The sequence below is a fragment of the Desmodus rotundus genome, chromosome 2 (assembly GCF_022682495.2).
Source record: "Desmodus rotundus isolate HL8 chromosome 2, HLdesRot8A.1, whole genome shotgun sequence".
Lineage (NCBI taxonomy): Eukaryota > Metazoa > Chordata > Mammalia > Chiroptera > Phyllostomidae > Desmodus > Desmodus rotundus.
In genome coordinates this window covers 71,545,491-71,560,931 of record NC_071388.1, presented here as the reverse complement: position 1 = coordinate 71,560,931, position 15,441 = coordinate 71,545,491, and the positions used below count along the sequence as shown (strand labels likewise).

General features: G+C 41.8%; 1 protein-coding gene across 3 annotated transcripts in view; it reads left to right on the top strand.

Annotated features, from left to right (window-relative positions):
- Positions 1-5,298: 5,298 nt before the first annotated feature.
- Positions 5,299-15,441, top strand: part of VGLL3 (vestigial like family member 3) — a 47,430-nt gene continuing 37,287 nt past the window's right edge. Inside the window, exon 1 of one of the 3 annotated variants that reach the window (XM_053918276.2) lies at positions 5,299-6,122. In XM_053918276.2, coding sequence (XP_053774251.1) covers positions 5,997-6,122 — 126 coding nt within the window. In that variant the 5' untranslated portion in view covers positions 5,299-5,996. The remainder of the gene's footprint in view (positions 6,123-15,441) is intronic. The other 2 variants (XM_053918275.2, XM_053918277.2) reach the window with 2 other exon arrangements.

Below are 15,441 nucleotides of genomic sequence, written 5' to 3'. Positions count from 1 at the left end.
CTAAGCATTAGAGTGCTCTTCACCGGTCCTTGTCCTATTGTGCCTCTCCTCATAGGAATCTGTAGGGCAAACGGGGCACCCTCACCCAAATCCCTCCCTTCTAGCACCTGCCCCCATTAAACTATTGTGTTAATTTCCAATTGCTGCTGCAATGAAGAACCAAAAGCCAGTGTCTTAAACAATGCTAATTCATGACCTGCGAACTCTGGAAGTCAGAAGCCTAAGGGAGCTCCCACTTTCTTGCCCTTTCCAGCTACTTGAGGCTGCCGTATTTCTTAGCTCGTGGCTGCCTTCCATCTTCAGTCATCCAGGGACCGCAGAGTCATTTTCATTTTATATCAGTATGACACTGGCTCTTCTGCTTTCTGCCTCCCTCTTAAAATGATGCTTGTGGTTACACTGGGCCCACCCAGATAATCAAAGTTAATTTTATCTTAAACCCCACTCATTAGTAGCTTTAATTTCACCTGCAATCTTAACTCCCTTTTGCTATGTAAAATAAACATATTCGTAGGCCCTGGCCAGGTGATTCAGTGGGTTAGAGCATCCTCCCAATACACTAAGGCTGTCGGGTTGACCCCTGGTCAGGGGACATACGAGAACCAACCAATGAATGCATAAATAAATGGAACAACAAAGCGGTGTTTCTTTCTCTCGCTCTCCTTCTCTCTATCTAATAGCAAAAATTTAAATTTTAAAAAGAATATAAACCTATTCACAGGTTCCTGAGATTGCAGTGCAACTTCTTTTTTGGGGGGTGGGGCTGGGGAGGATGGCATTTTCTGCCTAGAGCAACCATGCCTCTGTACTTAAGACCTGAAAATTTCCTGTTCAGATGACCCAAGCCCACTTTCTCGGAGCCATGATTTCTATCTCGACCAGGCTGAATTATCAGTGGGTTCAGCTTAGGCCGAGGGCTGGCCAAGAATCAGCAGTTCGGTGGCTGGGGAGGAGGGTGTGGATACACCTGTGAATGCATCCGTACATGTGCACTGCAGGTCCCATATGATCTCTTGCTCTGATAGGGAAATTAAAAACAAGATCGGTTGTCAAAAAAAAATCCTCAAAACAGACAAACAAACAAACAAGCTCCCTCTCCCCACCCCCATCTTATTCCAAGAGATATTGGAAAATCCACTTCAAGTTACCCCTCTAAATAAAACTGGTTTGAGGGGTTCACTTCATTAAATGCCAGCTAAAAAACTTAGGAGCATTCTGGGAAACTTGGTGAGTGGGGCCAAAAATGCAGTGACTGTAAACCTCTGACTCAGAAGAGTTGGAAACATTTAAGGACATTTTGGTAGTCTGTTAAAATTGCAGTGGTTTGGACAGACACAAGTAGGAGGGTAACGACAGATGGGTAGGATCAGGTTCCACACCAGGACTGAGCCAGAAGAGGTGGAAAGTGTGAGAGAAAGAGGAAAGATAAAAGTATGTTTGGAGAAACTTAAGCTCAAAAGTACAAATAATCAAGTTTCATGCCATTACTATTTTATTCCAAGTAATTGCGACAACTCTACATAATAGACGTGACAATGAGTACAGCAGTGGTCAGATTGCATTCCCTGATCGGGGTGACTCACTGTTGGCCTACATTTCTCCCCATCACCCCACTCCTTCTTCTGCAACTTCAGGTTGACCAAAAGATGATATACTCTAAAAACCTCTTCTTTTATGTACGTCTACATGTATATGCTGAAATGAATATGTATGACTATGTACATATATGCATATATACACATGCATATATGTATGCATTCGTGTAAATATACATGTGTGTTTATTTGCATGACCTCATCATGGGGCAGTAGAAAAAGAACTGAACCAAGAGTCAAGAGACCTGGGGCTTTGGTTTTCAGTCTGCCTCCTGTTCTCTAGAATTTAATCAGACTGTATGTTTGCTTATTTTTGAAAGAAGTTGTTAAAACTAGATAATCATTTTGATTCTTTTCCATTCTAAGATCCATTGTAAAACATAGAATCCATTCTAAAACACGCTCCTCTACCGGAAGTCCAACTTTGCTCTCCTTAACATGAATTATCCTACATTTTATTAATGAGCAAACAAAGACTCCGGCTTTGACACATTATTTTCTCTCTCTAGTTTGCCTATTCTTCTTGTAGATTTTAATTCTGGGTAGAATTTATCATTATTTCCTCATTTTCTTCCATCAGCACCATGTAGAAATGATAGAGGTATCAAAGCAATGATATTGCATTATAGGAAGATTTTGCCAAATACCTCCAGACTTTTGAGTTCACGAGTTACAGTATGTAAGAACTACATCTTTGTCATACAATAAAAAAATTGGCAGCATACTGGAGGCCATGTAGGTTGCAAGGAAGATGCAGAGATTGAGGGTAAGGACATGTTGGATCTAGTTCTGGCTTATTTTCTAAGTCAACAAATACATGTGGAATATTTTCGTGTGTGTGTGTGTTTGTGTGTGTGTGTTTTATTTATTTTTTGGTGTACTCTTTTTTTAAAATTGTTGTTCAATTACAGTTGTCTGCATTTTCTCCCCACCCTTCCACCCAATTCCTCTGCTGGGATTATACCCTAAGAACCCTGAAACACCAATCCAAAAGAACCTATGCATCCCAATGTTCATAGCAGCACAATTTACAATGGCCAAGTACTGGAAGCAACCTAAGTGCCCGTCAGCAAATGAGTGGATCAAAAAACATGTGGAATATTTTCTAAATGTTAGCTTTACAGATTTAAATGCTCTCTGCAATAGTCTAGTGGAGGAGAGATATTGAACACATTACACCAAAAATAATCAACTGCAGATATGTTAACTTATTTAAAGGTAAAGTAGAAAGTGTTAAGTACTTAAGATAGGAGGTCTGGTATCTGAGGAAGGACTGTCTTACAAACTAGCTTTGTGGCCTAATTCAATCACATTAAAATTTAGGTCCTAACTTCTCTCATATCACAGGGTTCCTCTCATTCTAACATACAGTACAAAGCCTGGAGGAGAGTTTGAAACCACGTTCCAGGTTTTAACCTTCACTAATTTCATACATGTTTGGACCCTCCACAAGGTTGTAAGCTGCTCTAAGGGCTTTTTTCTTTCCTCTTTATGCTTTATTTATTCAACGAACGTTTGCTAAGCCTGGTATTATATAACTGAGATTCAGAGATAAAAGTCACAGTTCCTGAGCTCAAGCAGTCATGGTCATGTTGAGGAAACAAGCAAAAAAGCAATTTCAAATCTGACAGATGGTTGTTAGCACGGTGGTAGCAGTATTCATGGAGTGCTGGAGTTGCCAAGGCAGGGGCATCGAAACTGGTCTTCAGAGGATGTTTTGGAAGATGACTCCTTGAAGAACAAGAAGTCAGCAAGTGAAAATGGTAGGGTGCAGCGTATTGGTGCAGGTGTTCTGGGCACGTGTATAGAAACATGGTAGTAGCAGAGACCATGCTCCTACCTGGGGAGGGAGGTCTCAGTTCAGGTGGTGGAATGGACAACTGCGGGAGCTGATGACATAATCGGGGCTAGAATCTGAAGGCTGAGACTGCACAGAGTGAGGAGCTACTGAGAAAATTTTTTAAAGAGTGATGAAACATGATTACTTTGTTCGATTTGCAGTGGCTGGGACAGAGGAGAGTGGGGAGACGAGCTGTGAAGAATGGATCAGAGGAGGGTTTAAACCGGGGCCTGGACATTGGGGAGAAGCCTGTTGCAGGGTTCTGGGTGAGAGCTGCTGAGTAACTGAGGATTATGGCTGCAGAGATAAAGAAATGAGGGGAGAGAATCAGCAGAAAACTAAAAGTTGGAATCAAGTGGACTCTAAAATTTCATGTGGGGAATGTGAGAAGGAAAGAGTGTTGGATAATTCTCAGAATTCCAGCTCAGCAACTGGTGAGCGGGAGATTCAATACCCGAGATGCAGATTAAAAGAAGGGGATCAGTTTGGGGACGTGGGGGAGATATTAGTGATGCTATGACTGTGGTTCCTATGCTGTATCTCTGTGGAGCCATTCAGACAGAAGCTGAACAGATGAATCTGGAACACAGGAGAGGGGTGTAATCAGGGGATGTCAATTTGGGAAAAGGAAGCAATAAACATTTTAAAGAAATTCTTGTATATCTTATTGGTCGGAATACTTCTCCACTACCAAGTACACAATTAAAGGCCAAACTGTTTAAGCCCTCAATAAATATATTTTTAATATTCAATGGATGAAAGAATGGGTGAGTGAATAACAGCTGTTGTGAGTAGCAAAGAGTTCCTATCCAATTATTACTTTGTGTGTTTAGGTATGAGTTTGTGTATATGTATTTATGTATGTATGTGTCTGTGTTGTTATATATACACATTTATATAAAATTAATGCTATCTGTTGATTCTGTGTATGAGCATTAGTCTGACAGGACTGTCATAACAAATACCAAGATGGGGTGGCTTAAACAACAGAAACTTATATTCCCATAGTTTTGGAGGCTAAAAGTCCAAGATCAAGGTGCTCTCAGGATTACTTTCTGGTGACACCTCCATTTCTGGCTGGCAATCCTGCCTTCTCACTGGGTCCTCACAAGACCCTTCCTCTGTGCCAGCACTGAGAGAGAGGCCACTGAGGACCCAACCCTTTGATCTCATTTAACCTTGATTTTCTCCCTACCGGTCCTGTTTCTAAATAGTCACACGGGGAGGGGGGGGGTTAGGGCTTCAACCTGCTGATGCCTTGGGGGCGGGACGGGGGATACACGATTCAGTCCACACCCACATCAATTCGTTTGATGTCCAGACTGAGTTTTCCTCTGACAAAAGATAGATTCTGAAAATAAAAGAGGTTGTTCTGTCTTGAGTACACTTATATAAAAGGGGAGAAATATATTGGTTAAAGGTCAGAGCTAGAGTTTACTTATAAAATAAGCATAATTCTTTTCTGTTTTACCTGATGGTATAGCAATTCCTACAATAGATTTCCTTTTTTCCTTTTGGAGAAGGTTACAAACCACTGCAAATAGATAAACCTGTAAATAGTAGCTGAATGGATTTGATGGATTGGTACTGTCTATGGCTCTATGGAAACCGGGCTGGAAAAGCCAGACAAGGTTGACGTCCCACTAGAATGTCATACCATGAAGGTGTTGACTTAAAGCAAAGATTACTTGTTGAAAACTGTGCTGCATTCCTGGCATGCGCGCACTTGTAATAAAGTTAACTTTCGCTTGCGGTTATAGTTAATGTAGAGGATACCCCAGTTTCTTTCGAGCCTGCTCGGTTTCACCTCTTCGGCCTCTGCGTGTTGTTCCCTGTGAGAGAAAGCTCCTTGGGGCTGCGAAGCCGTCGCCCGGGCGGGCAGGTGACACTGACAGGGTGGAAACAGCGGAGCTCAGAGGGTGCGGAGCCTCTCGCATACCATTCCCCTCCCACCCGGTCCCACGGCCGGGAGGCGGAGAGGGCTTCAAACTTCGCTCCAATCCGCAGCCGGCCCTGGCCGAGGTCCCCCTGCTGGGTGACCCGCCCGCCGCGGACGGAGTTGCAGGAACTCCGCGCGCTCGGCGTCAGAGCCTGGGGAGGCCGAGCGCTCCCCGCCTCCCCCGCGGACCCCTCCCTCTGCCCCTGCGTCCCGGTCCTCGCCCAGCCGGGCGCGCCGGCGACAGGACGGCCCGGGGCGTGCATTGTGTGGATGCAAAGCAGAGCCGCTCGACCCGGGCCGGGGCTGCGGCCGCGGCTGCCCCCGCCGGACCGCGCACTGTCAAGCCCCCGCCGCGCGGCGGGCCGCTGAGTTCCCGAGCCGCTCCGTAAGCGCGGACCAGGGGACCTCCGGCGGGGCTGAAGATGAAGGTGCCCGCGCACGGGCTCCCGCTGATTGCCAACCCCTCCCGAGCCCGCGCCCCGCACGAAGCCCGCGGCCTCCGAGGACCCGCCTTCGCCGCAGTAGCAGCTGGAGCAGCGACAGAGGCGGTGGCGGCGCCGCGGGTCGCGCGAGCGCGTAGACCGGCGGCGGCAGCTCGGGGGCCGCCGCTGCCCCGGCTGCCATGAGTTGTGCGGAGGTGATGTATCACCCCCAGCCGTATGGAGCGCCCCAGTATCTGCCCAACCCTGTGGCAGCCGCAACCTGCCCCACAGCCTACTACCACCCGGCGCCCCAACCTGGCCAGCAGGTGAGTCACCGACCGGGCAGCCTGCCGGGGGCGGGGGCGGGGGCGAGGGGCGCCGCGAGTATCGCTCTGGGGCTCCAGCGACGTCGGGCCGGGACCTGCGGCGCGGAGGATGCTCTGGGAGCTGCCGGAGCGCCCCTGAGCTGAAAGCCACCCGAAGAGAGGAGGAGAGGCTTCAGGAAGGGACGAGCCCCCCGGGGGGACGGGTGGGGATTCGAAGTGAGGCAGCGCCGGCTGGGGGCTTCTCTGAGTGTTGTCACCGGAGCCCAGAGGCTACCCTCATAGCAGCCACTCTAGCTCTTAGGGCTCAGTTCTCTGAAGCTCACCAAGGGCATCTGTCTTAGGAGTATGTGAGTAAACTTCCCTTAAACGAAATGTTTTGTTTCCTTTGGAAAGGTAGAGTGTGTCAGGGTTTCCTTGATTCGAGGGATGAAAACGTGACACTGGGGAGGCTACCTGAATAAGGAGGTCAGGGAATGGCCTTTTGGGGATTTTTACGGTGAATCATGGGTCTAGTGCGACGTCTAGCAAACGGTAGTAGAACTTCTCTGCCGAGCGTGTCTTCCTATGATTGTGACTTAGAGGGCAGGGGTTGACCCCCAAGTTCCTCATTCACTTTTCAAAATTAAATTTGGGGGCGGGTAACATTGGTTAATACCATTAAGTGTGTCAGGTGTACAAATCTGTAACACATCATCTGTGTATTGCATTGTGTATTCACCCCCCAAAGCCTGGTCTCCTTCTGTCACTATATATTTGACCCCCTTTGCCCTCTTCACCCTCTTCCCACCCTCGTTCACCTTTAATTCCACCAAAGCAGAGAGGTGCTATAGTTCAGTTTGTTGGAAGTGTGTGTGTGTCCCCTTCTGGCCAAGAGGTAACCTTGGATCACTGGTTCTCCACCATGTCGAGAGTGACTGGGAATGCTGTTGATGAAAGAGGTTGGGGAACCAGGGAGATGCTGTGATACAGTTCCTTCAGAAGAGAGAGTAAGGTTCTGGGGAATTGGTCACTAGGCAGCCCTGGCTGGGTATTCTTCTCTGGACACCAGCAGAATGTGTATCAAGGCTTAGATGGCACTGCATAAAACACATCGGAGCATGTGGCACTAGGTTATACCAAAACAGGGTCTTCAGTCCCCGAGAATTAGAGTGGGCTGGTTAGGTGAGACTTAAAAAAAAATTACAGTTATGAAGACACTTATCAGGGAACTAGATGTGATTAAAAAACTACAATCTATTGAATTTATGGATTTTTTTTTAGTTTCTTAGGAACCATGTGTTTTATGTTGATCTTAAGGGCGTGGCTCTTTAATTAATCTGGCCTTTTAATTTCTATATTTTCTTTTCCTCTGTCTCTTTGCTAGGTTTGTAGTGCTATTCTTTGGAAAGAAATGGTAACTTCTGTTTAGAATTTAGGGACTGTGAAGTTCATCTGATTCAAAAAGGGTACATGCCACAGGTTTATCTGCCATACAGTATGAGGTGAACAAGGACCAATTAGGACCAATGAGGAAGGAACCCCATTTTCTTGCTATCATTATTATTATTATTTAAAACTTAGCAGGTTCAGCCTTTCAGAGAAGATTACTTTTGGGGAGGAGAATGGGAAGACATTTTGTAATTTGTGGTCACGGGTGACAGATTCAAACATTTTGGTTATACTGTTTGTTTTCCGTTGGCTTTAATTATAAAAGATAGAAATAGTGGAGAAAATCATTTAGTACAATTTAGGCAAGTGAGGCAAACAGGTGATGGGAATCGGTTTATGTGTTTTATAAACACACTGTCCCAGATGACCCACCCTTTGCTCCTTCCTTCCATCTCAGAGACTGTAAAGGCCTTCAATTATCAACTGGAATGTGGACCTGCAACAGACTCAAACTTTACAAAACATTCAGGAAGGTATTTTTTTTCCCATAAAAATAACTTGAACTAGTAGGCATTGTGAATAAGGCTTTATCTTGTAGAGTTGTAAAACTAATTCTATTAAAATATGAATCTGTAATGAGGTTAGTTTTGTAATAATTTTTTGAGCTAGAAAATAAAAGTCAGTGTCAGAAAAATTATAAATTAAAAGTCATAACATTTAGTCTTCAGTAGGAAACAACTCCAGTCCTCTATTGAACCTTTGCAATAGCCCTGAGACTCAGTCCCCAAATTTCCTTCTTTTGCTGAGCCCATCAACAAACTGAAGAATGAGCCGTGTTTGTTACCTGAATTATCAGCATTGACGAGTGTCACACGTTAGGAAATGGTGATCAACTTCCCCTATACTTTCAAATTCTGGAGACCTTGTGTGACTAGATGTGAGGCTGAGTTGACCTAAATAACTTTGTTGAGAGATATGCTTAGGAATTTTCATGTGGGTTTTGTCAAAATGACTTGTTTGAAATTAATTTTTTGATCAACTAAAGAAACTGTTTGCCTATAACTGGCTAACAGATTGAAAACGGGCTTGATATTGTAACTACTGTTCTTTTACTGTCAGGAGTTTATTATGATGACCTATATTTTCTATTGGAAAAAAATGAATCAGGAAATTCTTATCAGGCTGACAGCATTTTTAGACTGTGCGGTGCGTGGGTGAAGTGGGACTAATATTGACTTGGCCCTAAAGTAGTCATCTGAGAATACATATTTTGGTTGTTTTTGCATTCCATAAGGTTTTATCATTATTATCCATGAAGATTATTTTCTCCGTACATGGGAAGTGACCTCTAATAGCATCTTGCCTGGGAGACAAAAATAAGGGCTACAACTTCTACTGCATTTGCAAATTAATTTGTTGAGGAGCAAAAAGGAAAAGAAGCAGAAAAAATGATAGTTATAAGGAAAGTTTAATGATCATTTATAAAATGTTAGGAAACAGAGCATTAAAGTTTTATGTTATTTCTGTATTCAATTGTAGTAGTGTATCTTTGAACTGATTTTTTTCTTCAAATCTGTATAGCTTTGAAGTCTTTGTAAGTTGGTGTATATTTTTAAATGCTTCATTATAATGGGTTTTAGACATAGGTATATGTTTCCTCTTAATGTTTGATCGTATAGCTGAAAATTCTTTTTGAAACAATAGAACTTCATACTATTGGTATGTGTCCTTTCAGCTTTTTCCTAACAACACAAATGTAAGCTACTTTTTAAATTGAACGTATACATCACAGGTGGGTAATAGGTTAGTGTCTTCAAGCCGTGGCTAATTGCATAGAAATCAGACTACCCTGCAGTGTGTTAGGCAGAGGGTAGGTGAAATGAATCAAAGTACTACATAAGTATGTCTGGAAGGTAAATTTTTAGGACCTGATGTTAATTCCTAGAAATTGCATGGATGTGCATAAATTTTACAGCGTGCTCTACAAAGTCAGGATTTGCTGAGGGACGCTAAGCCCTGGTCCCTGTGCCTACTATCTTTATATAGTCTTAATCCCTCCCTGGCATCTCAAGAGAACTCTTGACTCAGTCTCTCAGCACACGCTCTGAAGGAATGATGACACTGCAAAACGTGTGCAGAAAGGAATACACTTGTATTCTAACAGTGACAATAGGAACCAAGAAGAAAACTTCAAAATAGATGTCAGGAAAAATTGAGGGAGACGATATGAAGTCATAGATTTTCTTCATACCCAGTGGATTTCTCATCTTAAATGCAGACAGTCTGTTGTCCTCCAACCCTGCCCTGCTCCCTATATTTAGAATGTTAACATCAGGAAGATGCTAAAAGCAAAGCCTTGAGAATTGTATAATTTATAGATGGGGTAGTGAAAGTAGAGAACAATTGCTAGTTTTCTAATTGGGCCTCGGGATGTCTAACAACCATACTTTGGGCCTCATGAAAGTTAGAACGCATTGACTCTGTTCTCTTCAAGAATGGCGGTTGCTGCACGCACGCTTTCACTTGAAAGAATTAAACACCCTTGAGAGGCAAACTCTCAGTTATACATTTGTAAGGAGTATTTTTTTCAAACTCTTTCTCTGGACTTTGCCACCTTGGTTTAGTCATAAAATCTCTCTGGGATTCTGTTTGTCATGGGCAAAAAAAACTGTAAAAACGTTCTCTAAGCCCTCCTTTTATAAATGGGAATATGGATATTCATAGGACCGAGATGCCTGAGTAAATTTCTCAAAGTTAATTGGTGACAAAATTAGAATCATCAAAATTCCCTGTTCTCCAATGTCGCATCTTTCTGCCATACCATGCAGTCTCTCAAGATTTTTATTTTTTTGCTCTTGCACAATAAGCTTATTCTTGTCTTTTGTGCTCCAAATCAACTCTCTGATAAAGAAGATTAATATGCAGTAGATTTTTTTGGCCTTGGAGCTTGAAATTCTTTCCAAGTCCTTGGTAGTGTACTTTTTTAGTTTAGGCATTCCAAAGTCCTTTTGCAAGCATTTGTATTATGCTAATGACTTTTGCTATCCATGTTGCATCCTTTGTTGATGAGGTAGAATATCCACTTAGCAAATGAACATTTATTTATTTAAAATAGTATGCAGGAAGTGGTATTAACAGTTAGCTTTAAGTGCCTCATATATCATTGCTATTCCAACGTAAGTTTAGATTCATTAGGAGGAAAGAATACAATTATATCTTAGGTAGTTTCAATGCACAGTCAACTTATTTAAGGTGGAGTATCTAATTTTCCTGCAACCATAAACAAGAACTTAAGTGGGTTTATAAGAATTCATACAGGACTTCTTTGAGAAAGACCAGCACCTATAATTCCACACTACACAAATTAACTTGACTGCAGAGACTTAGGAGCTTCAAGTGCCCCACAGTTTTATGCTTCCAATAACTTTCCAGCCAGAAAATCCAAAGCTAGGGAAGAAATTTGAACTTTAAATAACTGAACTGAGCTGTTGTGTCTGGCAGTCAACTAGAGTGGAGATTACAATAACGATAGTAAAGGCAGGCTTAAGATCTATACAGTCATACATGGTGAGGCTATGTTCACCGGGAAACCAAATGCCAGCACAAGGTAACACGGTTTGGAAATTTAAGTGAGAGGTATTTTGGAGAAATTCAAGGAACTCCTACTTCACCTAGCACTTACTAAGTCTCACATAAAGTTGGGGGTGGCGGGGACATGTCCCATGCCAAAGGAAATGAGGGTGTTGCTGACTCTTTGGGCTGTTATGGAAGATGTATTGAGCTGACTTTGTCAGGCTGACTTTGTCTATCTTATCTAAACATATAAGATATGTTTATGTCTTATATCTTTCTCTGCAAAGAGAATTTTCAGTGAGACTGAAAATACTAAGTTGAGGATGCTTAGGGCAGGTCCTAAATCAAATTTATGAGTTAGATGAATGTCCTTCTAAAATTTGGGTGCTTAACTGGATCCCATTCTGCCCACAATCCCTGTTTCCAGTTAGCTTTGAAAATATTCAAAATTAATACATCTAGTAATAGGTGATCACTTAAGGTATTATTTCCAGAAAAAAACATTGTTTTATGACTCAGTGATTCCACTTCTGGGAATATATCTGAAGAAATGCAAAACACTAATTTGAAAGAATATAAGCACTCTATGTTCATTGCAGAGTTATTTATAACTGCCAAGGTTTAGAAGCACCCACGTGGCCATCAGCAGATGAGTGGGTAAAAAAGCTGTGGTACGTTTACACAATGAATACCACTCAACTGTAAAAAGTAAGGGAATCTTACTTTTTGCAACAGCACGGACGGGCCGAGAGGATATCATGTTAAGTGAAATAAGCCAGTCAGAGAAAGGCAGACACTGTATGATTTCACTTATATGTGGAATCTGATGAACAAAAGACACAAGATAGAAACAGACTCAAGGACACAGAGAGCTGTCAGAGGAGAAGGGGGTCTGGGAGCTGAGTGAAAGAGGGGAAGGGATTTGGCGGTGCAAATTAGTAGTTGCAGAACAGCCACAGAGATGCGGGTAGCAGCGTGGAAAATGCAGTCAAAGATGTCGGGATAACTGGCGTCGGGGCCTGGTGGGTGCTTGGGCAGCAGGGGCACCAGTCTGCAGAGTGCAGGGTTTTCTGGACACTTTGCTGTACATCTGGAATTGGTGCAGAGTGATATCTGTAAGTTATGGTTGAAAAATAATAATAAAAATTACCTTAAAGAAAAAAAAGACAGAAACAAAAACTCTCTAATATTTGAATATTAGTCTCTGGCAGAGACAAGTGAAGGAAATAATTCAGGGCAAAACTGTGCCCTGAATCTTTCAAAAAGCGTATCGTTAAGCAGCTGGTTTTCTGCTTTAACTGTTCATTTAGGAAGACCCTACGAAGGCCTTGAACCATTAGACCCAACATCTGCTGCTAGACACAAATCATAAATGCCATATTTATAGATATTTATAGATATCTTGGTGGATACCAGATTTATGCCAGTAATTTACACGTGTGGTCTGAACTGGGGTAACTGAACTATTTTTCACTTATCTTGTACTTTAGTATAGGAAAAAAAAAAGAATGACTTAAAGTCATTAAGTAAACAGGTGTCTTTTGCTCTTAAAAGTGTATTATTTTCATATGGCAAAACATTTGTCCATGTGGGATTTAGTGGGGGGACTCAAAGGATGCATTCTTTCTTGTTACTGTGAAGGCAGATAAAAGAAGTACCGAAACTAATTCCTAGGAATTGGGCTAGATGACCGTGTCTGAAAATGAATTAGTCTTCAATGGTCTGTAGGGTTTTTTTGGCAAGAGTCCAGCAAAATCAGATGAGGCAGCCAATGGAAGAAACAAAATTAAGTGTGAATTTTTCTAGAGCTCCAGTATGCTGCTTATTAGGATATAGAATTGGACCAGACTTCTAAGATAATTAAGTCAAAATTTCTTATTTTCAGAAGAGGAAGCTGGGGGCCAGAGGGGTATTCAGACTCATGGACTAGTTTTGGTTAAACCATTTCTTTCATTCCAGTCCTTTCTATTGTGTTTGCTCCCTTCCCATCAACGTTTCCTTTGAAACAAGGAAAGAGTAACTTACCTAATGTTACCTTCTTACTTTCTTATTTTTAAATTTCTGAGTATTAGCTACTTGGAGAAATAACCCAATTAGATGTACGGATAAACCACAAGATTCCCTTCATTTTTTATTGCCCTTATAATGTTTGCCCAACTAAAGAGTTTAGAAACAGGCTGTGACTTTCTTCTTTGTGTCTCCAAGTCCTTGTACAATTACTGACACAAAATAGGAATTAATTGACGATTCAATGAATAACAGATAACTTTTAAAAATGCAGTCACACCCTATGTCTTGTAATAGGCTTATACAAGCATATAAGAAATTTATACATTGGAACTGTTGCTTCATTCCACAGTTGCCAGTTTAAGAGAGAACACATACTCTTATTTTTATGATCATTGTTTAAAACATGTGGGAATGAAAATTTTGAAATTCTCTCTAAGTATCTGGCATAGTTTTCTTGGACATCCTTAAAACTGGATAATGTTCATCCTTGGAGGAGATGCGTTTGACTTTTGATAACGACCAGAATCATTGAGAGGCAAGTGTGGGAAAAAGTAGCTGATCATGTTAATATTATTTTTGATTTGATCCTGCCAACTGGTAAGAACAAGACAAATGAAAAAGAAAGCAAACAAACAGAATCTTGAGGTGTGACTGTGCCTCCCAAACTGGCTCTGCTCACTCTCCCAAAATAAGATTTCCAGCAAAACGGTCAGCAGTCCTCCTATGTGTCTGACTTGTCAGGGGGACAATACATTTTTAGACACAGAATTTCAGTTTCATCGAGATACACAGATATTTTGCCTTTCATAATAGCCGTACTTCTGATACATGTTTGCTAACTTTTACAATGCTGTAGATAACTTTAGACCTTCCTTAGTGAGCGCGTGATGCCACCCTGGCTCTGGGAGTCTGTTTATGTCTTCAGTTGGGGTAAATATCATATAGAGACTCATTTCCTCCAGTCTGTTTTCTTGGTACATGCTTTGTAGTCAGACAGAAATAGGTGCTAATTCCATCTCTGCCACTTACTAGTTAGATGAACCTAGCAAAGAAAGTCCGTTTTTGCATATGTAAGTTGGGGCTAATTATTCTGACAAAATGCATATGAGAGAGTTAATCAAAAATATATTAACAATTTGTGGCATATTCTCCTCTCTTGACCCACCCTCCCATAACCTGATTCCTTCTCTTCCAAATAAGCTGAGGATAAAAATTTCAAGTCTCTCTGAGATATTTTTAAAAATCGATTATTCAAGTGAATTCAGAAAAAGATGATTGAGGAGCAATGTGCTGCTTTTGTGGACTTTACAACTTTGAAACCGCTACTCCTGGCTGGTGTTATAGGCTACTCTTACAGACTTCAAGCATGTTTTGAAAATTAAAAAAAAAATTGCATTTAGAGAAGACAGCCAGTAGAGAGAGAGAAAAAAAAAAGCAAAGAGCTGTTTTCAAACATCCAATGATTCATTAAAATACTTTTGTTTCCTTAGGAAAAAAGTTTCCACATATGCACAGTAATCATTTGGCATTTTGTAGGCTTAAGCCTCGGGGAGTTAGTGGTATTTGGCTCCTGACATGGAAGTCTTTCTCTTGTCAGACAAACCCTTGCCCCTGCACATTCCTGTGCAAGTTTGTTTCTGTTGCGCCTGGTGGCAGGCTCCGTCCGAGGTGGTGGGTACGGTCCGCACTGCCTAGGCCGCCTCCTTCACACCGCTCCTTTAACCTCTTCCTGAGTCAGTTTTAACTTAGCGGCTATTAACTCATTCATCGTTTCTCTTAACTGGAGTGTCATTTGACTGGATAATAATGGTTATTACTCCGAGATAGGGATGAGCCAGTTAATGGGCATTAAATAAACCAACTTACAGTTTTTGAAGTCTCTTTGAATGGCTTCTTTATTTTTGTTAACAAATCTTCAGGGTCTCATAAGAAAAGCACACACATTTCTGAGACATTTCAATTTTTTAGAAAGTGATTGAACATTTTGAGAAATAGGAACTGGACTGCCTTTCAGTATTGACTTGGGATATCTAGGTTTTGATGATCTGAGATTTATTCTCAGTGTTTGAAATTTTCTGTATTTTTCTGAAGAAAGTGAGTAACACTAGGGAAGTTTTATTCCAGGGAGCAAACACCAAGGCAATACAGAAAAGCACAGATGAGTAACATAGTTTTAAAGAGGCAAAGAATTGATTTACAGCCACCAAAGCACAGGTCACGGGAAGTAGCCGAGGCTTGAGTGTACAGAGAAGAATATTAAGATGTTGTCAATGTCAGCATATGAATCGATGGCTGTTTAAATCCTGTGCTCTGTTTTCTTCATGCTCACATTGTTTTCGAAAAATGTGTACAAATTAAATTTTACTTA